We start from the raw sequence: 23,351 nt of genomic DNA on the forward strand, positions 1-23,351 counted from the left end.
TCCTTGCTAATGTGCCTGGGAAAGCAGCAGAAGATGGTCCAAGTGCTTGGGCTCCTCCCCCCAACATGGGAGGTCCAGATGAAGTTCCAGGCTTCTTGTCAGCCTGGCCCAGCCTTGGCCATTGCAACTATTTGGAGAGTGAAACAGTAATGGAAATGCTCAGATGCTCTCTCATTCTAACTGGCCTTTCAATTTCCATTTTATGTGAAAGGCAGAGTGATAGGTCTTCCATCTGCTAGTTTACTCCCCAAATGCCCACATCAGCCAGGGTTGGGCCAGGTGGAAGCTAGGAGCCTGAAATTCGATCTGGATCTCCCACACGGGTGGCAGTGAGTGCAATGGGAAGCAAAGCCAGCACTCACACTCAGGCACCGATGTCAGATATGAGAATCTCAAATGCTCACCCCAACAATTCTACTCTTATAGTATTTCTTGAGTTAAACATGTAGTTCATATCAAACGTTCAGTTAAACTTTTTCAAACAAAATGGCTGACAGCCCTGTTACAACTTGACAAGGGTTGCTAAATCGCTCTCTGGCTGATTTTATATGTATATTTTAAAATACACTATTAAAGGAGCTTCTAAGCTGTCTATCCAGCAGGTACAGCAATCATATCCCATGAGCCGGCCCCAAGAGAAAGCATCAATGCAAGTAGTAAAGGGACAACAACGCATGTCTCCCATAGAGACACAGCACCCAGGTTTAAATACCAAGAGACTCATAATAAGACTGAGCAAAGGAGCAACACATTCTTCAACCATTCATGCAACAGATAGGTGTGCCGACCAAGTACAAGTTTGTGAAAAGGGTTGTGAGAAGGACACAGGTGAGCAAATACCTTAAAGGAGGCAATAAAATGAACCACCCTGCATTAGCTATTAGAAGCATTAGGGGGCCGGTGCTGTGGTCACTAGGCTAATCCTCCACCTTGTGGCACCGGCACACCGGGTTCTAGTCCCGGTCAGGGTGCCGGATTCTGTCCCAGTTGCCCCTCTTCCAGCCCAGCTCTCTGCTGTGGCCAGGGAGTGCAGTGGAGGATGGCCCAAGTTCTTGGGCCTTGCACCCACATGGGAGACCAGGAGAAGCACCTGGCTCCTGCCATCGGATCAGCGCGGTGCGCTGGCCGCAGTGGCCATTGAAGGGTGAACCAACGGCAAAGGAAGACCTTTCTCTCTCTCTCTCTCACTGTCCACTCTGCCTGTCAAAAAAAAAAAAAAAAAAAAAAGCATTAGGACTGAGGTAGCTGAGGTATCCACTCCCACTCCCCTCTGGGGGACAACATGTGCTAGCAGGGTGAAGAGCCAGTGCAAAGGACTCACTTGGAGAACCTTGTGGGTCTTTGAGGCTTTGGCTCGTACTGGGCGTAGGACAGGAAGCCAGTGCAGGGTTTTCAGCAGAGCAGGGAGTTGTCCAACTCTCCTGTTAACACAGATCACTGTGTCACTGCTGAGGAGGACAGAGTGGTAAGGACAAGGGCAGAAGGAGGCAAGAAAGAAAGGCATGGGTCAGGGTAGGTGCAATGGAGGTAAGAAGTGGTCACACTGTGATGTGACAGCCAACAAGGCTCCTTAGTGAACTGGAAGCAAATCAATGAGTGGACAAGGATGACCACCAGTTTTAGGCCTGAGCAACTGGAAGGATGACCCACTGAGATGCAGAAGGCTGCAGGCACGCTTGGTCAGGAGTTACAGACTGGACATGTGGAGGTCCCTTTTTTAAGTGGAGTTGGAGCAAGAGGGCCTCCATATCTGGCTATCTGGCAAACATCTGAGAACCTACCTGACCTGGATTAGGCTGTGGGTTAACATGAGACAACAGTGAGAGAAATCATAGTCCCTGATCCTGAAAGCTAAGTGTAGAGAAACAGACATGCAAGCCAAGGTACATTGGGTGGGAAGGAGATGTCCTATGAAAAGTTCATGCCGGCGCCGCGGCTCACTAGGCTAATCCTCCGCCTAGCGGCGCCGGCACACCGGGTTCTAGTCCCGGTCGGGGCGCCGGATTCTGTCCCGGTTGCCCCTCTTCCAAGCCAGCCCTCTGCTGTGGCCAGGGAGTGCAGTGGAGGATGGCCCAGGTGCTTGGGCCCTGCACCCCATGAGAGACCAGGAAAAGCACCTGGCTCCTGGCTCCTGCCATCGGATCAGCGCGGTGCGCCGGCCGCAGCGCGCCGGCCGCGGCGGCCATTGGAGGGTGAACCAACGGCAAAGGAAGACCTTTCTCTCTGTCTCTCTCTCTCACTGTCCACTCTGCCTGTCAAAAATAAAAAAAAATAAAAAATAAAAAAAAATAAAAAAATAAAAAGAAAAGTTCATGACACGAACGCACATGGCAACATCAGCAGGCGTTATCTAACTAAGGAAAAGGAAGATGGGTGAAGACAGGGGCTCCAAGCAAAAGAAGCAGAATCTAAAAGGGCATGGAAGTGAAAGTAAGCATACAGGGTCCCAGGCCACGTGGCTGCTTATCCAGTCGAGCTGAGTGCAAGCAAGTGGCAGGCTTCCAGAATCCCATCCAAGGAGCTTACAGATGCCAGCACTCCTGCAGGTTCAGATCCGGTACCTAGTATGTGTGACCAGCGTGAGAAACAATTCCTGGGTTGTTCCTCGAGGCTGGCTGCAGAACTGTGAAACTGGAAGGGTTGAATGCACTATGTCCTGTAGATGATAACACAGATACCAAGTAAGTGGCAAAGTGGAGCGGGAAACCATCTCCTCAGCCAAGCACCTTCAAACTTGGGTAGCAAGAAGGTTTCCCGAGGCGAGGGCACTTTTAAAGGAATCATTTATCAAGACCCTGATCCTCAACTTCCCTAAAAGGAGTCTTTCCTAAATTCATATATGGGAGGTCTGCCTTTGCGAACTTTGCCTTTCACAACCAGGCTTTACTCATTCTACAGAAGAAAGGTCCATGAGTCCTCTCTCTGGATTCCACATGAAGGGAAGAGATGAAAATACTTGTGCTAGTACTAGAAAATGGATGACTAAAAGATGTGTTGATTTGAAAGGCAAAGCAACATAAAGACAAAGATTTTCCATTAACTGGTTCACTCCCTAAATGGCTATAACAGCCAGGCCCTGGGCCAGGCCAAAGTCAGAAGCCAGGAACTCCTCTGGGTCCCTCACATGGTTGGAAGAGGCTCAAGGATTTGGGCCATCGTCTGCTACATTTCCCGGGTATATTAGCAGGAAGCTGGACAGGAAGTAGAACAGCCAGGACTTGAACCCGCACCTCAATATGGGATGCAAGTGGCAGCATGTCCCACTGTACCACAATGCTGGCTCCTAGAAAATGAATGACTTAATGGCAGGATTACAAGTCTAGAGGTTTCCAGTTTCTGGTTTTTTCTGTTTTGTTTTGTTTTGTTTTTGGCAGGCAGAGTTAGACAGAGAGAGAGAGAGAGAGAAAGGTCTTGCTTTTTGCTGTTGGTTCACCCTCCAATGGCCGTCACGGCTGGTGTGCTGCGGCCAGCGCATCGCGCTGATCCGAAGGCAGGAGCCAGGTGCTTCTCCTGGCCTCCCATGCGGGTGCAGGGCCCAAGCACTTGGGCCATCCTCCACTGCACTCCCTGGCCACAGCAGAGAGCTGGCCTGGAAGAGGGGCAACTGGGACAGAATCCGGCGCCCCAACCAGGACTAGAACCCGGTATGCCGGCACCGCAGGCAGAGGATTAGCCTAGTGAGCCGCAGCACTGGCCCAGTTTCTGGCTTTCAACAGAACTAAAGACAAGCTGGAAAATTCACAAAAATCTGCTGGGTTCTAAGGTGTAATTTGAAAAGTAAAAACTGAGTGACCTTGATATAACAAAAGTCTTTCCATCTCCCATCCACTTCATGCCAACAGATTCCTCAAAGTTTAGATCTACATGAATGATAAATCTTATTCTAGCATTAAGTAGTATCATTCAGACTCAAAATACTTGCGGGTACAGAGACCCATCTTTATCATCAAGAGATAAAGGTGGGGCCGGCGCTGTGGCGCAGCGGGTTAACGCCCTGGCCTAAGGCGCTGGCATACCATATGGGCTCCGGTTCAAGTCCTGGCTGCTCCTCTTCCAATCCAGCTCTCTGCTGTGGCCTGGGAAGCCACAGAAGGCAGTAGAAGATGGCCCAAGTCCTTGGGCCCCTGCACCTGCATGGGAGACCTGGAAGAAGCTCCTGGCTCCTGGCTTCAGATCGGCGCAACTCTGGCCATTGTGGCCAATTGGGGAGTGAACCATTGGATGGAAGACCTCCCTCTCTCTCTCTCTCTCTCTCTCTCTCTCTCTCTCTGCCGCTCCTCTTTCAGTGTAACTCTGACTTTAAAATAAATAAATCTTTAAAAAAAAAAAGAGAGAGATAAAGGTAGGCTTTCTTCAGAACGGATAACATTGGGGCTGATGTATGGCACAGTGGGTTAAGCTGCCGCCTACAACTCCGGCATTCCCTGCTCCACTTCCAATCCAGCTCCCTACTAACGCACATGGGAAAGCAGCAGAAGATGGTTGAAGCACTTAGGCCCCTGCCACCCATGTAGAGTTCCCGGCTCCTAGCTTCAGCCTGGTCTAGCCCTGGCCATTGCAGCCATCTGAGGAGTGAACCAGCAGATAGAATATTGATCTCTCTCCCTCTTTCCTCCCTGTAACTCTTTCAAATAAATAAATAAATCTTTTTTAAAAATGGTAATCTCAAACCTGTTTTGATCAACTTATACCACTCAGTGTAGATGTTATAATCCAAAAGAAACTAACACTTAAGAGACTTAAAAGAGGAAATCACTACGAGAGAATGATCAAAAAAGACCTGAGCATAAAAATAAATTAAATGAAATTAACATTTTGTGGGAAGTGGAATTTAAATATGATTTCAAACAGGAAAAAGGAAAATACAAACATTTCAGACTGAAATAAGAGCTTGTTCATGTATTTTTTAAGATTTATTTATTTATTCGAAAGAAAGAGAGAGAAAGGTCTTCCATCTGCTGGTTTACCCCCCACTTAATTGGCCACAATGGCCAGGCCTGGGACAAATCGAAGCCGGGAGTCAGGAGCTTCTTCCAGGTCTCCCAAGTGAGTTCAGGGGACCAAGCACTTGGGCCATGCTCCACTGCTATCCCCAGGCACATTAGCAGGGAGCTAGATTACGAAGTAGAGCAGCCAGGACTTGAACCAGTGTCCATATGGGACACTGGCATCATCGCAGGTGGCAGCTTTTATGCACTATGCCACAATGCCAGCCCCTGTTCATGTATTTTCACGAGGATAACAGTAGGTCAAATAACTACAGTAGTCTGAGCCCTCCAGATACATTTAAAAGAGTAATGTAACAGTTTTAAAATGTCAACATTTGGGGCCAGCATTGTGGCATAGTGGTGAAGCCGCTGCCTGCAGTGCTGGCATCCCATATGGGCACCAGTTTGAGTCCTGGCTGCTTCATTTTCGATCCAGTTTTCTGCTATGGCCTGGAGAGCAGTGGAAGATGGCCCAAGTCCTTGGGCCCCTGCACCCACGTAGGAGACCTGGAAGAAGCTCCTGACTCCTGGCTTTAGATGGCTGTTGTGGCCATTTGGGGAGTGAACTAGCAGATGGACCTTTCTCTCTTTCTGACTGTAACTCTATCTCTCAAACAAATAAAATCTTAAAAAAAAAAAAAGTCAACATTTACAATATATCAGAAAATATTTCTTTTGCAACTCTTTCCTCATATGATGTCAAAAATGTGCAAATGGGGCCGGCGCCGTGGCTCAACAGGCTAATCCTCTGCCTGCAGCGCTGGTACACCGGGTTCTAGTCCCAGTTGGGGCACCAGATTCTGTCCCAGTTGCCCCTCTTCCAGGCCAGCTCTCTGCTGTGGCCAGGGAGTACAGTGAAGGATGGCCCAAGTGCTTGGGCCCTGCACCCAATGGGAGACCAGGAGAAGCACCAGGTTCCTGCCTTCGGATCAGCGCGGTGCGCCAGCTGCAGCACACTGGCCACAGCGGCCATTGGAGGGTGAACCAACAGAAAAGGAAGACCTTTCTCTCTGTCTCTCTCACTGTCCACTCTGCCTGTCAGAAAAAAAAAAAAAAAATGTGCAAATGGAGACAGAATTTTCCAAAAGCCCTTAGTGGCTACAAACTCAAACACATTTGAAAACCATGGTCGGAAGTCAGCACTCTTGCCCTCTACACTTGGGAACATGCTCTCTTTGCAAGGCTGCAAAGGGCCAGGAAGGGATGCACCTGCTAAGGAAGGGGCAATCCTAGAGCCAACGGCTGAACTCTGGACCTCTAGACCGGTCAGGGCAAACTACACACAACCACCCCGCTCCCTGCTCTTCAGCCATGGGATGAAGGGGGGGGGGGGGAGTGGTTCAGAGCTGAGTGCTTACCTATGGACTGTTTAAAGCAATAACACCCTACTCTACAGTAAGACACAATAAAAGACTTCTGCTCCTGCCATGCCTGCGCCAGGCAGAACATGGGTAAGACAGAAAAGGTATTGCTAGTTATCTCTGCTGTAGAGGGCTGAATGCTAAAAGCATGGTGGGTCACAGAAACAGTATGGATACTTTGCCTGTAGTGCCAGGAGAGTAACCCACAGGAGACAATCGCTTTAATTTTATATATATATATTTATATATATATATATATATATATATATATATATGCGCCAAGGAAAGAGCATTTTAAACAGCCAGTTTGCAAAGCAGACTGTTTTCCAGAATTACCACCTTTCCCACTGTCACAATTCTCTCAAATCATACCTTAAACACTGCTAGGGAGTGGCCTGAAAGCCCAGGGCTGGAGGGCTTCAGGCAGCTGGTACTCAGGTTACTGCATCCATGTCTTCTGATGGTAACTTTAGGACTATTATCACTGCTTTGTCTTTCTCATGTTAGACTTTTACTCTCACATGTCTGTCAACTGATTGCTGGACCAGTTACCCCTCTCATTCAGTCTTCTAGAAAACCTGCTTTCTTCCTTTTTCCTTTCACGGACATTTTGCAGCCACTTGCTCATATGGAAATATTTCACTGTTTCAATTTTGTTTAAATTTGTTATTGTTTGATGTAGGACTGAAAGAATATTAACACATTTTCAAAGCTATCAAAGTATCTGTCAAAAACTTACTTGACAATGTGGCTGCTGTTAAGCAACGTTGTTGCCAAAAACTACATAAACACCTGTAAACCTCCTAAGGAAAACCTGTGGAGCACACATCTGGCACCGCAGTTAAAGTGACACTTGGGATGCCTGCATCCCACATTGGAGAGCCTGGATTCAAGTCCTGGCTCCACTCCCACTTTCAGGCTTCTACTGATGCACATCCTGGGAGGAAGCAGAGATGGAGTGGCTGGGACCCTGCCACCCACATGCAAGACCTGCACTAAATTCCCAGTTAACAGCTTCAGCCTGGACCAGCTCTGGCTGTTGTGAGCATTTGGGTTAGTGAACAAGCGGATGGGAGATCACTCTTTCTCTCTGCCATTCAAATAAATAAATAATTTTGTAAAAACTTGTAATTGCTAACCTAGATATATATAGATATATAGATATATTCCAAATGGGGATTTTTAATAGTTTTTTTTTAAGTTTTATTTATTTTATTTGAAAGGCAGAGTTACAGAGAGGCAGAGACAGAGAGAGGTCTTCCATCTGCTGAATCACTCCCCAAATGGCCAAAACAGCTAATCTGGGCTAGGCCAAACCCAGGAGCTCCAAACTCCATCCGAGTCTCCCACATGGGTGCAAGGGCCCAAGCATCTGGGCCACCTTCCACTGTTTCCCAGGCCATAGCAGAGAGCTGGATTGGAAGTGGAGCAGCCAGGACTCGAACCACATGGGATGCCAGTACTGCAGGTGGTAGCTTTACCTGCCTTGCCATAGCACCAGCCCCTTTAATAGATTTTTAATCTACTAGGTAGAAAAATTTTAGATGTAGCACCTTGGTTTTTGAAACAAGTGATGGATAACAGAAGATAAAAGTTTCTAACTGGCTTTCAGTAAAGCCACTGCATAATTGGGGGATGGGAACATCAAGATTCAGTAATAAGTGCTACAAATGATGAGTTTCTCCCACCTGGATCTTTTTATGGGATTTTTAATATATGATAGTGACTACATCAAAATTCAAAAGGCAGAACAGGGGCCAGTGCCGTGATGCAGGGGTTAAAGCCCCAGCCAGCAACACTAGCATCCCATATGGGTGCCGGTTCAAGTCCCAGCTGTTCCACTTTGGTTCCAGCTCCTTGTTAGTGTGCCTGGGGAAGCAGCAGAGAATGGACCAAGTCCTTGGGCCCCTGCACCCATGTGGGAGACCCAGAAGCTCCTGGCTCCTGATCGGTTCAGCTCTGGCCATTGTGGCTATTTGGGGAGTAAACCAGCAGATAGAAGACCTCTCCATCCCTACTTCTCTCTGTAACTTTATCTTTCAAATAAATAAAATAAATTTTTTAAAAAAAGGCTAAACTTAGACCAAGCCTTTCAATCATGTATTATCACCAAAGCTAGTTATCACCAAGGTCATCCAAAACTCACAAAATTAACAAGATTTTTAAAAATCAAACACTCTTTAATCACAACTATTATGTCAAGAATCAAAAGGTTTTAAGTCACTGAAAGAACTGTTTGCTTCATCTTTCTTGTGTCCTTTTATAAATCCTACTTTTGTACTTCTCAATTAATATATGGGTATATGTGTATAATTCAAATATACATAAGATGAAAATAAGATCAAATGCTTTAATAAGTCAGCTTATACATGTTTATAGGGATAGTCTCTCAAATCTTTTTATTTTTGCACTGAGTTTAAAAACTGAGACACAAGATTTCAAGACTTTAAGCAGTTCCAACAGCACCACTGCAGATGACTAGCAAAAAAAAAAAAAAAAAAAAAAAAGGGCGAGGCTTTCAGCAGTGGAATTCCCAAATACCATCTGTCTGCATCAAAGACAGTCACCAAGACCAGCCCCACAGAGCCATGGGGTCATGCAGAAGACCTCCACGAATGCTACGATGGGAGCTGGAGCTGGGTGGTCGGACAGGGTGAGCATCGGGAACGGAACGTCAAGTCACTCAAACAAGGGATACAGGGATACAGCTGCGGGGAAAGGAGCTGCAGGAGACCATGAGCCCTGCTGCGGCTGCTTCATTCCACCCGGCACTGTGACAGGCGAGGCGGAGTGAGCCACAGAATGCCTGGGGTGGGGGAGAAAGCGCAGCTGGCCAGGCAGCAGGTGTGGCTCAGACTGGGCAAGCAAGGGGTAGAGCTGCAGGGGGCTGGCATGGCTGGATCACAGGAGGCCTTCAGGATCAAGACAGCAGTTTGAGGGGATGGCAAACACACAAGGCCAGCTCAGAAAGACGGGGCGGGAAGACCAAACCCGTGCCCCAGTTCTGGGGGCACCCGATAGAAGGAGGGCGTGGAATATGTATCTCACGGCATTGGGATGGCTTCTGTGGGTACAGAAGCAGATCGGATGGGAGCCACGGTGACACGGTGCGCAGCACACTCTGAAGCACTCCCAAAGCAGCTGCTGACTCACGGTCAAGCTGAGCTGAGGTGCCGGCCCACACCTCTGAGGGCTGCAATTTCCTCTCTTGTCCTGTATTACTCATCCACAGACAACCTCCCTAAAAATACCTACACCAAGTGGCTGCTGCTTGTGGGGAAAGTTCACCAAAGGCACGGGTTTAGAAGAAAGAAAAAATCTGGGTCCCAGTCCTAGTTCTGAACTCATCCTCCGCTGCAGCCACCCATGACACCTGCCCTGTGGACTTCAAAGGGAAGAGCTCATCAAGCTCTTGAGTGATAAACTGGCTTGATAGGAAAACCAGCTTCAGCAGCTTGTAAGCAGTGAAACACTAGGACAGCTCTCTCCTATTCCCCCTTCTCAACCTCATATCCTTAATACAGCACTGTCTTACAGAATGTGTACTCAAGGGGCCAGCGCCGTGCTGCAGCGGGTTAGGGCCCTGGCCGGAGGTGCCGACAGCCCGTGTGGGGGCCGGTTCGGGTCCAGGCTGCTCCGCTTCCGGTGCAGCTCTCTGCTGTGGCCTGGGGGGGCAGTGGAGGATGGCCAAAAAAAAAAAAAAGAATGTGTACTCTGGTGGGGAAAGCAGACAGCCAGCACAGCACAAAGGAAAATGCAGCAAATCCATGGAAGCAAGAGAGATGGGAGAAAAGTGAATCTGAATAAGGAAATGGACAGCAGTGCTCCCTGGAGGGAGGAAGTCTTAACAGAGCTGAACCTTCAAAGAACTAAAGGCCACTGGGGACAGACTGAGCAGAAGTGTAAGCGAAAGCATCTCAGTGAGATGAGTCTGTGTGCAGCTGGCAGTGGGGGGAAATGAACACCCTGGCGCCCCTTTGGGGCATCTGTACCGTGCTGAAGTATTTCACCTGTTCTCTGGGCAAGTGTGGGGGTGGGTGGGGGAGGGGAAGGGGAAATCACCCAAGGTTTCCACAAAGGAGGATGACACACCTGGAGCTCACTAAGGGAGACCACTTCCTTTGATAGCACGGGAAGAGCAGAACAAAGCAAGGAGAGGAGTGGGCACCTAAAGTCATGGGCACACAGGAGGCAAAGAAATTTAAACTGGGGGGAGAGCCCACCCCCCTCACCCCCAGCGCTGTGGCACAGGGAGTAAAACCACTGCCTGCAGTGCTGGCATCCTATATGGACGCTGGGTTCGAGACCCGGCTGCTCCACTTCCCATCCAGCTCTCTGCTATGGCCTGGGGAAGCAACAAAAGATGGCCCACGTGCTTGGGCTCCTGCACCCTCGTGGGAGACCTAGAAGAAGCTCCTGGCTTTGGATCTGCCCAGCTCTGGCCACTGCAGCCATTTGGGGAGTGAACCACGAGATGGAAGACCTCTTTCCTTCTCTCTCTGCCTCTGTCTCTCTCTAACTCTGCTTTTCAAATAAATAAATCTTAAATAAAAAAATAAAGTGTACTGGAGGATGTACATAGATTATATACAAGGACTGTGCCTTTAAAAAAAAGAAATTTAAATTGTTTTTTGCCTTTTGTGTTTTTCTTTTCTCTTTCCAGTGTTACTTCTTGCATCCAGCCCTGTCCTTTAGTAGGAAATTCAAGAATCTGGTTTTTTAACAGTCACCATGGCTTTCTCAACCCCCAACCTGGAGGTGAGTTTTTTAACAATGGTTGGCCATGTGGGCCCAGCAAGAGTTTACTCTCAAGTTCTAATTCATCTCCACTTAGAAAATAAACTGCAAAACACAATACAGGGAGCTCCCTGGTCCTGGCATTTATGACCCAAATAATTTAGTCTGAGATAAAGTATTTGTACCCTGGGCAGCCACAACATTCAGACAAATTAGAGCCACGCTGGCAAAGGTATCCATCCCTCAGAGAAGCTGTGCTTCCAGAGAGAAGAGGGACCAGAGAGGAGTGCTGGGGCTATGGGGTGCAAAGCCATCTGCCTCTCCACTCCCTTTGGCTTTACATCCTGGAAAATGCAACATTCTTTCTGTAGTCATTTCTGAGTGGACCGTGCTAGCCTGTACTCTCTCCATGCCCTAGTCAACTCTTAGGGTAGTAGCAGGAACTGAACAGCCCTGGTCTGGTCCTAGCCCCACCATTACGAAGACGAATTGAAGACAGTATTAACTTCAGGCTGCATTTTTCTCAACTGTTGGATTCCCAAGGCTCTGAGGGTCCTTCGAGCTCTAAGTTATCAGTAATGGTCATGCTCTCAACCCTTTTCCCTCTCCCCAATGTCTTTAACCAGCACAGAGGCCCCTGCATCAGTATGCCAGGGGGAGACTTCCAAAGGAGGTAGGGTTGTTGCGGCTGATCATCAAAAAACAAAGAACTCTGTGAATCCCTTGCAGGAAAAGCAACAAAGACTGGAATAACAAAAATCAGGATATGCTCATAGTCAACTGCTTACCATATGGAATTTCAGAACTCCAACACCCCGGACTAAGTACATATACATAAAAAATAATATTAAGCAATGACAAAGTATCATATTCCAAAATGTACTTTTGGAAATGACAAGAAAACAGATCCATCCTTTCTGGGAACCCTCTCTACTCCTCCTCCTTGGTGAGAAGTGGGGACAGCAGAGAATCAGCTGTTCCCCAATGGCTCACTTAACATTTAAAACGAATACTAATTATCAACTGTAAACAGGTAATCATTGAGAAACTCGCGGAATAATAGAATTATTCACCGTCCAGGGTCTCCGTTTTCCCGTCTGCCGCGACTAATAACTTATTTAGATGGTTTTCAAGGTCACTTCGTTTCTGAATGCCCCACTCATCTGCAAGTTTAAATAGCGTTCCTCCCCGAGAGGACCGGCCTTCGGACTGACTGCCTGGATCCCAAGTATATGCCAGGCACCGGGTTGGCAGCGCTGGGAACGCAGCCAGGGACAAAACAGGGTCCCGCGCAACAGGAAAACGCGAGGCCAACAACAGTTCTATAAGCCCGGGTCAGGCTTCCTGAAGGAGCTGGCTTCGAATTACCAGACGTGCCAGTGAAGAACACATTTAAAAATTCCTAATTAAAGAAAAAGACAAGCCCACCAGGGAGCAAACACAAGCAGGCGGGCTCGCAGCCCTGGCAGCCGGGGCACGAGGGTTAAGTTGGTCCATAAAGAAGTTCCGCCGCGTCCGCGCCGCCTCTGCGCCCCTGGCGCGCGCGTAAAAGCAAGATGGAGGAGGGGCTCCGGCCGAGGCGGCTCGCTGCGAAAACCTCGTGGCGCGCCTCATGGCGCCAACCCGCCTTCCTGCTCTGCCCTCCCCGGGCGCGGCAACACCTTCTGCCGCGCCGCTCCGAGCGCGGGACCCCGCTCCCCCGCGGCGCCCCTCCAGGAGCCTGGCTCCGAGCCAAGCCGGAGGCTGTTCCACCGCAGGGAAACAAGTACCGCATCTTAGGGGCGCAGAGAACAAGCCATCCGGGTTGGGGGGTGGGGGAGCTACTCCACCCTGTTCCACCTGCGGAGAAAGCCCGGGGCTCAGCTGGGAGGGCTCCCCTCGCCTAGCTGAGAAAACAAAGAAAACTGGTTCGGAGGGGAGGCAGACCCCCAGACGATGCCCCTTTTCCGCGGACGCAAGACACGCACGACCCGGACGAGTACTTGCAGCCGGCACAACTTTCTCATTGGAGCCGATCGCGTCTCCTCTTAGAGCCAAAACATCAGAAGCCCCCAGTAGTATCCCTTCGCTGATGTCCCTGCACCTATTCGACCCTCGGGCTTTCACCCCCACCCCGGGAGTTGGGGAGACCTGCAATCCCCAAGTGGGCTCCCGTTCCCCGGGACGCCGCCTCGCGCGTTCGCGCCACGCTTGCAGCCCTCCTGGGCCGGCGTCCCGCTCGCTCCGCCCTTGGCGCCCAGGCTGCGCCGCAGGGCGCGCACGTCCGCGCGAGACCAGGGGAGGGGGCGCCCTCGGGGTCTGGTGGGGGGCCCTGCGGAACGCCCTCTCCCCTCACATTGGACTTGTGAGACAATAAGCATCCGCTCTCGCCGCCCCTCCCCCATAGGATCCGGGCCACGAGTTGCCGCCGCGGCCGAGCGCAACGAGAGGGAGCGCGCCCGTCCTGCCACCGTGGCCGGGGACCTCCGGGGCCTGGGCGGCCCGGGTCGCCCGCACCGCGACGCCTCGGGGCCCGCGCGGGGGCAGACGCGGGGCCGCTCGCGAAGGAGGCGCGCGGGCCACGCGGTGGCTACCGCAACTGACACGGGCCGCGGCCGCCGGCCACATGCGCCGCCCGGTCCGGGCCGAGAAGGGTGCGCGGCCGCGGCCTGCCATACCTTGCCGCTGGCCGTGCCCCCGCTGACGCCGATCAAGAAGGGCTCGCCGCCGTTGGGCTGCTGGTGGTTCTGTAGGGTCTGCTCGCTGTCCCCGGCCATGGCTCGCGCCGCCCCTCCTCCCACTGCTGTGCGAACGGACGCACGCTCCCCGCCCGTGCCCGCGCCGGCTCCCTCCGCTGCCCGCAGCCGCCGCTGCCTGGGCCAAGGCTGCCGTCGCCCGCCCGCTGGCCGCTCGGAGCCCGCTGGTGGCGCTGGGTTTCCCGCAGGAGCCGCGAGCCTTCCTCTGCCCGCAGCGGCCGGCCCGGTTTACATCCCAGACAGAGGTCAGCGTGATGCTGCTGCTCCAATCCGGCGGGCAGCGCGCTGCTATTCGCCGAGGCGGAGGCGGCGAGGCGGCGGCCCCAGCCTCCGCCCCTCCCGGGCCCCGCCGCCGCCGCCGCCCGCGGGCTCTGGGAAAGGTGCGAGCCCAGCCTCCTCCCCACCCGCCCTTAACCCTTTCTCCGGCGCCCTCCGGCAGCACCCCCCCAACACCACCACCACCTGGGGGAAAGAGGCCGGCTGCTGCGCGTTCCTGTGGCGCGCCACCACCCGTTTCCAGCGGGATGCCGAGCCAGCGAGCCCGGGCTCCGTGGGCAGGTCAGATAATGGAGGGGATTGAGAAGCTGCATTAGAGCTTGAGTAGCTACATTAGAGCAAGCTTGGAAGGTGAGTCTGAAACAAAGAGTTAATGTCATTTACCCACCATCCAGGCCAAAAACTTGTGTTTTCAGAAGATGAGATCTCTCCTTTCCACCACCACCACCACCACCACCCCCCATTTGCCAAAATAACATGTCAGCCGTTGGCTTTAGATATTTCCTGCCTTGGAAACCCCCAGACGCCGTTCTGTCCAGCAGGCCTGTCCTCGTGTGACTCTGCAGAGAAGGGTGCCCTGTCTCTGAAAATCCAAACCACGGTCCCTCATCCCAGGCACTGAGGTTCCTGTGCAGTGAGGCTTTGTGGGAACGTGAAAATAACCTTTCCTGCCATGCTGTCCTGTCAGTGCCTTGGATGGAACTGTTTTTTCAGAGATCAGCGATTCGGCACTTTGTTGGAAATGGGGCACCAGCTAGTGCCAGAGAGCACTCAGCCTCCAACTCTGGAGCCAAACTTCCCAGCTCACATCAGGGACCATGAGCACGTTAGTCTTCCTGGGCCTCGGTGTTCCCATCTGTGAAATGGCAATAATGATGACAGTGCACTCCCTAGAGTTTTGTCAGGATTCCATGAATCAGTCTGTGTAAAGTCTTAGAATAGTGCCCGGTAAGGACTGAGACCCTCTGGTAGTGCTGGAAGGCAAAGGGCCCCTGAGGGCCTGAGGGGTGGAAACTGGAAAGGGAAGTTTGGGCAGGGCAAGCCTGGGCCAGACTAGAAACTTCCAGTCCCTGCTTCTGTGAATTCAGGATGGGTAACAAGGAGCTGATGGGCCCTTAGAGTCTAAAACTGAACTCAAGTCCATAGCATAATCTTAGTAAACTACCTTGGGTGGAAAACTATGTTGAAAAACATCACTAAAGAAAATCAAAATGATCAGAAAACAAAAACATTGTTTCCACTTTTTTGTTTTTGTGTGTGTGGTTTTTTTGTTTTGTTTTGTTTTTTTGTTTTTTAATTGACAGGCAGAGTGGACAGTGAGAGAGAGAAACAGAGAGAAAGGTCTTACTTTGCCGTTGGTTCACCCTCCAATGGCCGCTGCGGCCTGCGCCCTGCAGCTGCTGATCCGAAGCCAGGAGCCAGGTGCTTCTTCTGGTCTCCCATGCGGGTGCAGGGCCCAAGCACTTGGGCCATCCTCCACTGCACTCCCTGGCCACAGCAGAGAGCTGGACAGGAAGAGGAGCAACTGGGACAGAATCCGGCGCCCCAACCGGGACTAGAACCCGGTGTGCCGGCGCCACAGGCAGAGGATTAGCCTATTGAGCCGTGGTGCCGGCCTGTTTCTACTTTTGAAATGGTTTAGATTGCCATCCAACAGCAAACTCCAGGGCAGCTCAGACAGGAGACTAAGATGAGGAGCATGGTTACAGGTGTTAGAGGCAGAGCATACTAGGAGGAGGAGGGTGCCCTACCATGTGGCTGTGCAGCGGTGGGTTTTGGTTGATGCTTGACCTCTTCTCCCCAGAAACTCTTCTCCATTACAGAGGTCGGACTTTGACAGAACTCTGTACAGCCCAAAATAAGGCCTGCTGGGATTTGGAACTTGGACCCACAGCTAAGGGTTAACATGGGGCTCTTAGGTAGCTGGGAGAAAGAAGGCGAGGACAAAGCAATGGCACAACCTTCATGAGTGCTTCCTAGTCCTCGGCTTCCTTATCATCACTGTAGCTTTTTTCCATAATCTTGTAAAAATTTCAAACACAGTTGAAAGACCTGACAGTAAACACGGACTGCCTACCGCCTCGACCCCACCATCACCACTGCACCATTCTCTATCACATCACCAGTCCTCTGCCCGCCCCCTCCTCTTTCAAGAACTTTTTGTCCTAGTACTTATTTCCCTTTGCTTTGTTAGTTTGAATCAGCTTCCTCCAAACTGAGCTACATGTGTATTTTTTTAAGTGCTTTATACCTAACACCTAGAACAGTTTCTGGTAGGACCTCAATAAATATGTGCTGAATGAATGAAGAGGCACCATGTCTAATGTCTACATTTGCCAGACTCACTCAGCAGAATGGCAGGCAAGTACAGGACTGGTAAATGAATGGATGAACAGACAGGCAAGTACCAGGGCACACCAAGGAAACACTTTTTCACCCTTTTGAAAACAAAGATGGTGTTCCTTTGATTATGTCCATGCAGTTACTATGGTTTGTAAATATTTTGCTTTTCTGGCATTCCAGAATAAGTGTAAATGCCTACATCTAGTCCTGGTGTATCTAGTAACTAGTCCAGCTGACTCAGCTGAACTAACACACTACACTTCCCTGCTCCTTGTTTAATAATAATATTTTATCTCGGCGTGAGATAATGTACATCACCGTGCTCCGACAAAAACCAAAAGCCTGCTCTAGCAAGGTAAGGCCTAATTAGCGGAGGAGAGCCGGCTGCACCCTGTGCTCCTTGTTTTCACTTTGCTTCACTTTCCCTAGGGCTGGCTTGCCTACACACAAGGAAGTTACCAGTGCACATTTAAATGATTAAGAATACTCTCAGCACCAGTGACCTCAACAAGGACTTTTGCATCTCTGCTCTCTACAAGGCGAGGCAAGCTGCCTGCGCTATTCCCCATGCTGTGTCATCCTCTCGTGGGAGCCTGGTCACCAAATCCCATAGCTAGGGATGTTCAAATCACATTTGCGCCTACAGTAGCAATTATACTGCAGGTTCTGAATTAAGTGATTTTTGAGCTGCCTTCTTTATCCTTCCATTAAGAGAAAAAAATCAGATATTTTAAATAAAATCCAGAGTTAAAACTCAAGGAAATATATTTTCTCATTCTCTGTGATCTTTCTTTGTTCTTTATACAGATTTCAGTCTGATCAAATTCTGGCCTGGTTAACATTTGGGGATGAAGTCAGCATGAGTATGCAACTGCAGCTGTAGCCGAGGAGCACTTAAGACACATTGCTGTTGACCATTTTTGCCTGCCTGCCTGCTCTCCTTAAGTAGCCACAGTTCTGAACCACACAGGAACATTACATTTTGCATCCAAAAGAAATGTTCTACCTCTGGGTGCTTCATGCACTATGATCAATTCTCTATTTGCTTATCTCATTTTCCAACCTGAAAAATAGTTATCACCCTTCAGCGTGTATCCAAAGCATTTGTTCCCTGGGTTGCCTTTCCAATTGCTTTCCACCGTTTATCCATCAGCAATTGCTTTGACAGATCATCAGTGCTGTTCTGCACAGATGACCAGATAGTAAAGCCACTTCAACAGCTAGCTCTGTGACCTTAATCAATCACTCTCTCAGATGCAGTTAGGCAACACAATACAAGTATCGTCTGGTTTCAGACAAGCAGTAGCAGTGGCATCTGCCTGGGCTCCACCCCAGAACTAGTGAATCAGAGACTCCGGGGGTGGGGCTCAGAAATCTGTGTTATATAAGCTTCCCGGGTGATTCTAGTGCCCACCCGAGTTTGAGAACCACTGATGTAGTGCAAAAAAAAGGAATAAACCCTGGGCTGGCGCCATGGCTCACTTGGCTAATCCTCCACTGCAGTGCTGGCATCCCATATGGGCACCGGGTTCTTGTCCCGGCTCCTCCTCTTCCAGTCCAGCTCTGCTGTGGCCCGGAAGGCAGTGGAGGATGGCCCAAGTGCTTGGGCCCTGCACCCGCATGGGCGACCAGGAGGAAGCACGTGGCTCCTGGCTTCGGATCGGCACAGCGCACCAGCCGTGGAGGCCATTTGGGGGTGAACCAACGGAAGGAAGACCTTTCTCTCTGTCTCTCTGTCTATAACTCTACCTGTTAAATACATTTAAAAAAGAAAAGGAAGTAACCCTAGTCAGTAAACCAAGGTTTGTAGCCTTGCTTTGCTACTGGTTTTGCAACCTTAGACAAGTTACTCGATTCCTGCAAACCTCAGTTTCTCTGACTGTTAAATGATACCTAGCTTGTAGGATGGTTGTGAAAATGGACCAACACTAGCTTATAGCAGTTGTTAAGTAAGTCCCATTTCCCTTCCCTCCCATTTCTATCACAGCTCTCTTATCATCACAGATATCCACCATTTAGTAATCGGTAGTTCCAAAACTAAGAACTCCTAATTCTCAAGAGCACTTTTGAATAAAAATTAAATGATAATTTTGTCCAAAGCAGGCAAATCTATAGGGTCAGAAGTAGCTTAGTGGTTACCTACAGCTAATAGGAGAGGGACAAGGGGAATGACTGCAAATAGGTTCTAAATTTTTTTTAAGATTTATTTATTTACTTGAATGGCAGAATTATATAGAGAGGGAAGGAGATAGAGATAGAGATAGAGATAGAGAGAGAGAGAGAGAGAGAGAGAGATTTCATCCACTGGTTCACACCCCAACTGGCCACAACAGCAGGAGGCTGGACCATGACAAACCAAGGAGCCAAGAACTCCATCTGGGTCTCCCATGTGGATGGCAGGGGCCCAAGTACTTGAGCCATCTTCTGCTGCTATCCTAGGCACAATAGCAGGGAACTAGATCAGAAGCAAAACAGCTGGGACTTCAACTAGCTCCCATAGGGGACACTGGGATCCCATGCGGTGGCTTAACCCAGTTCAGAATTTCTTTTTGTGATGAAGGAAATGTTCTAGAATTGATTGTCAGAGAGGTTGTACAGCTTTGAATATAGTAAAAGCCACTGATGAGTACAATTTAATCAGTGAATTATACGTGAATTACATCCTCAGAAAGCTGAGATAAACCTCTGTCTTGATCAACGAAGTTTCAAAAATAGGTGTCAGTGTGGGCATTTGGTACAGCAGCCTACATTACCGCTTGGGACCACCACATCCCATAGCTCGGTCAACTCTCGAGAGCTATCCTGCTTCCTATCCAGTTTCCTGCTAATGTACATCTTGGAAGACAGCAGATGAAGGCCCAAGTACTTGAGTTCCTATCATCCTTGTGAGAGATCCAGATAAGAGTTCTGGGCAGGGGGCTGGCACTGTGGCATTGTAGGCTAAGCCTCTGCCTGTGGTACCAGCATCCCATATGGGCGCCAGTTCGTGTCCCGGCTGCTCCTCTTCCAATCCAGCTCTCTGCTATGGCCTGGGGAAGCAACAGAAGATGGCCCACGTGTTTGGGCCCCTGCACCCACATGGGGGGCCCAGAGGAAGCTCCTGGCTCCTGGCTTCGGATCTGCCCTGCCCTAGCCATTGGGACCATTTGGGGAATGAACCAGCAGATAGAAGACCTTTCTGTGTATCTCTCCCTCTTTTGTAACTCTACCTCTCAAATAAATAAATAAAATATTTTAAAAAAATAGAGTTCTGGGCTCCTGGTTCTGGCCTGGCCCAGCCCTGATTATTGTGGGCATTTGGGGGGTAAGCCAGTGGATGGAAGATCTTTCTATCTCTCTGCCTTGCAAATAAAAATTTTTAATTTTTAAAGTTACTTTCTTTAATTCCTTTTTTTATTTTTTTAAGTGTCAACAAGTAGGCTAGGAGAGGGAGTTTTTTAGGAACTGGGAACAGATATGGACAAAATACCTAAGCATTTGAAAGACAATGTGAGAGAATTTTGTAACCCTACCAAACATTTTACAAATGCAAGTTAGTTATTTTGTTGAATTCACATACTCTCCCTGATGAAAGATAACAGTCAGGGCCCTCATTGTGTTGTAGAGATTAAGTTGCTGTCTTAAAGCTGGGCATCCCATACGAACACCAGTTTGAGTTCCAGCTACTCCACTTTCTGATCCAACCCCTACTAATGCACCTGGGAAAGCAGCAGAAGATGGCCCAAGTGCTTGAACCCCTGCACCCACTTGGAGGGCTGAAATGGAGTTCTAGGCTCCTGGCTTCAACCTGGCCCAGACCCAGCCATTGCAGCCATTTCAGGGAGTGAACCAGCGATGGAAGATCTCCCTCTCTCTCCCTCCGGCCCCTCCTCCCACTCCATAACTCTGCCTTTCAAATAAATAAATAAATAAACATTTAAAACAAACAACAACAACAAAAAAGATAATAGTCATTTAACAGCTCTTAAATTTTACTTGATTCAACTTAGAAGTTCCATTATGTCCCAAGAAGCCTTTACAGACATTTGAAAGAGTTAACATGCAGATGTTAGCTCAAGATTTTCCAATATCTTTTTCTTTCCTCCCCATACCAGGACATACTTTCTAGTGGATTCTTTGAAAAGAGGCTGAGATAAAGTCAATAATTCGGTTGCCTTGCCCAGCCTGCATCCAATTAGAGTAGTTCCCAGCAAGCATCTTGTTTGTTTGTTTGTTTGTTTGTTCAATTGAAAGGCAGAGTTAGAGGAGAAACGGACCTTCCATCCAGTGGTTCAGCCTCCAAATTGTCACAACAGCCAGATCTGGCCCACGCCAAAGTTAGAAACTCTATCTGGGTCTCCCACATGAGTGACAGGGGCCCAAGTACTTGGGACATCTTCTGTGACTTCCCAGGAGCATTAACAAGGTGCTGGACTGGAAGAGGGACAGCTGGGACTTAAACCAGCACTCCAATATGGGATGCCAGCATTGCATGCTGCAGCTTAACCCACTGCATCAGGATATCGGATCTCGGCACCATTTTTTTTTTTTTTTTTTTTTGACAGGTAGAGTGGACAGTGAGAGAGAGAGACAGAGAGAAAGGTCTTCCTTTGCCGTTGGTTCACCCTCCAATAGCCGACGCGGTGCGCTGCGGCCGGCGCACCACGCTGATCCAACGGCAGGAGCCAGGTACTTCTGGTCTCCCATGGGGTGCAGGGCCCAAACACTTGGGCCATCCTCCACTGCACTCCCTGGCCACAGCAGAGAGCTGGCCTGGAAGAGGGGCAACCAGGACAGAATCCGGCGCCGCGACCGGGACTAGAACCCGGTGTGCCAGTGCCGCAACGCCGAGGATTAGCCTAGTGAGCCGCGGCACCGGCACCTCGGCACCATTTTATTCACTATGTTCTAAGCTGTTTAGCCTCATGCTGTTCACAGGTCTTATTCTAGACTCGTCTGACTCTTTGCTTTCCTGTCCCCAAACTAAATCCCTACTATCCCACTTTTCTTTTCTTATGTCTTATTTATTTGAAAGACAAAGTTACAGAGAGAGAAGGAGAGAGAGAGAATCTTCCATCTGCTGTTTTCATGCCCCCAAAGGACCGCAACAGCCAGAGTTGAACCAGGCTAAAGCCAGGAGCCAGGAGCCTCATCTGGGTCACCTACATGGGTGCAGGGGCCCAAGCATTTGGACCATCTACTGCTGCTTTCCCAGGCACATTACCAGGCAGTTGAATAGAAAGTGGACTCAAACCAGTGCCCATACAGAATGCTGGCATGACAAGCCACAGCTTTTCTTGCTACAACACAATGCCACCCCCCAACCCAACTTGTCTACAGTGAGTTCCTTGATCTTTGCCAATTAGCTCCAGAGTCATCTCCTCTGCAAATAATCTGCCTCCTCCCTCCCCTTGGGATTAATGCTCTTTCTGTCACACCATTAGGGATATATTAAAATTAGTAGTACAGGCCTACGACTAGGTAAGAAGGCTGGGGCCAGAATTGTGGCTCAGCTGGTTAAACAGTTGCCTGCAATGGCATCCTATATGAACTCCAGTTCAAGTCCCAGCTGCTCCACTTCCTATCCAGCTCCCTGTTAATGGCCTAGGAAAGCAGCAAAAGATGGCCCAAGTGCTTAGACCCTTGCACTCACACCAGAGACCTTGATGGAGTTCCAGGCTCCTCACTTCAGCCTGGCCCAACCTCAGCCCTTAAGATCAGTTGGGCAGTGAATCAGCAGATAGATGATCTGTTTCCCCCGTCTCTGTATCTCCCTCTGTAATTCTCCCTTACCAATAAATAATAAATCTTTAAAAATTTTAAAAAATAAGGAGGCAAAGAAATGCAAGTGCAGGGCAAACTTATAAAGGAGTGACCCCAGCAGTGAAGGCCTAAGTAATTAGATCCCTGCCACTCCCCTGGGAAACCTTCATTGAGTTCCTAGTTCCTGGCAATGGCCATAGACAGGAGCCCTTGCTGGCATTTGGAGTATTCAACAGATGAGTCTCTCTCTCTGTCTCCTTTCAAATAGATTTTTTAAAAGGAGCATCTTCTTCAGTATTATGCCCCAGGCACCTCCCTAGCTTCACCCTGGTCCCCGCCGTGGTAATTGTCAACAGGAGCAGCACAGGACAGTGCTGCTGTTGGCATCAACCTCAGCGGAGTAGTTAATTGTCTGGTGACTTGTCTTGAGCCCAGTGGCCACGGATGGCAGTTTGCCTCCCCAGGAGAATGCAAGAACATGCACACACAGGAGTACTTTGAGTATTATTGAGAAGGGTCCAGAGACCCCAAGAAGTCCGTCCATGCAGAGCTACAGAGGTTTTTGTTTTGTTTTGTTTTGTTTTTTTAAGAAATCCTGCTGTAACTAGAAGAACCTACAGCCATAGGGAGAGGGGGGCAGTTATCCAAATTCTCCTTTCAGGGTCATGGAGGAGGCTCCTAGGTGCCTCTCCTGAGAGTCTGCAGGATCTTCACTTGAACAGATGGATCATCAGGGCTAGGGAATTAAAATAGCAGAGGGGGAAAAAAGTGTGTATCTACAGATAGAGGTATGTATAGGAGCTCTGGATGGATGGCCTTCTTGAGGCCTCTGGGCACTTTTAAATATACTTAACATTCTTGCATAGAGAAAAATATTTTATACCTTAATATAGAAAAGGTTAAATGGGGCAAAACCTTTTTTAAAAAAGATAAATTATTTAAAATGTTAACCTATTATAGATAAAAGAGAATGATTTTATCAGTCAACTTTGTTTATTTGAAAGTCAGAGTCTCAGAGAGAAAGAGAGAGGAGAGAGAGAGAGAGAGATTTTCATCTGATGACTCATTCCCCACATGGCCTCAAAAGCCACGTCTGGGCCAGGCTGAAGTCGGGAGTCAGGAACTCTATCCCAGCCTTCTACATGGGTGGTGGGGACCCAAGTACTTGG

General features: G+C 49.4%; 1 protein-coding gene across 1 annotated transcript in view; it reads right to left on the reverse strand.

Moving 5' to 3' along the window:
- Positions 1–14,038, reverse strand: part of UCK2 (uridine-cytidine kinase 2) — a 74,733-nt gene extending 60,695 nt beyond the window's left edge. Inside the window, exon 1 of the mRNA XM_051858423.2 lies at positions 13,744–14,038. Within this exon, the coding sequence (XP_051714383.1) occupies positions 13,744–13,842 (99 nt within the window). The 5' untranslated portion in view covers positions 13,843–14,038. The remainder of the gene's footprint in view (positions 1–13,743) is intronic.
- Between the last annotated feature and the right edge of the window lie 9,313 nt (positions 14,039–23,351).

This window comes from Oryctolagus cuniculus, chromosome 7 (genome assembly GCF_964237555.1).
Source record: "Oryctolagus cuniculus chromosome 7, mOryCun1.1, whole genome shotgun sequence".
NCBI classification, from domain to species: domain Eukaryota; kingdom Metazoa; phylum Chordata; class Mammalia; order Lagomorpha; family Leporidae; genus Oryctolagus; species Oryctolagus cuniculus.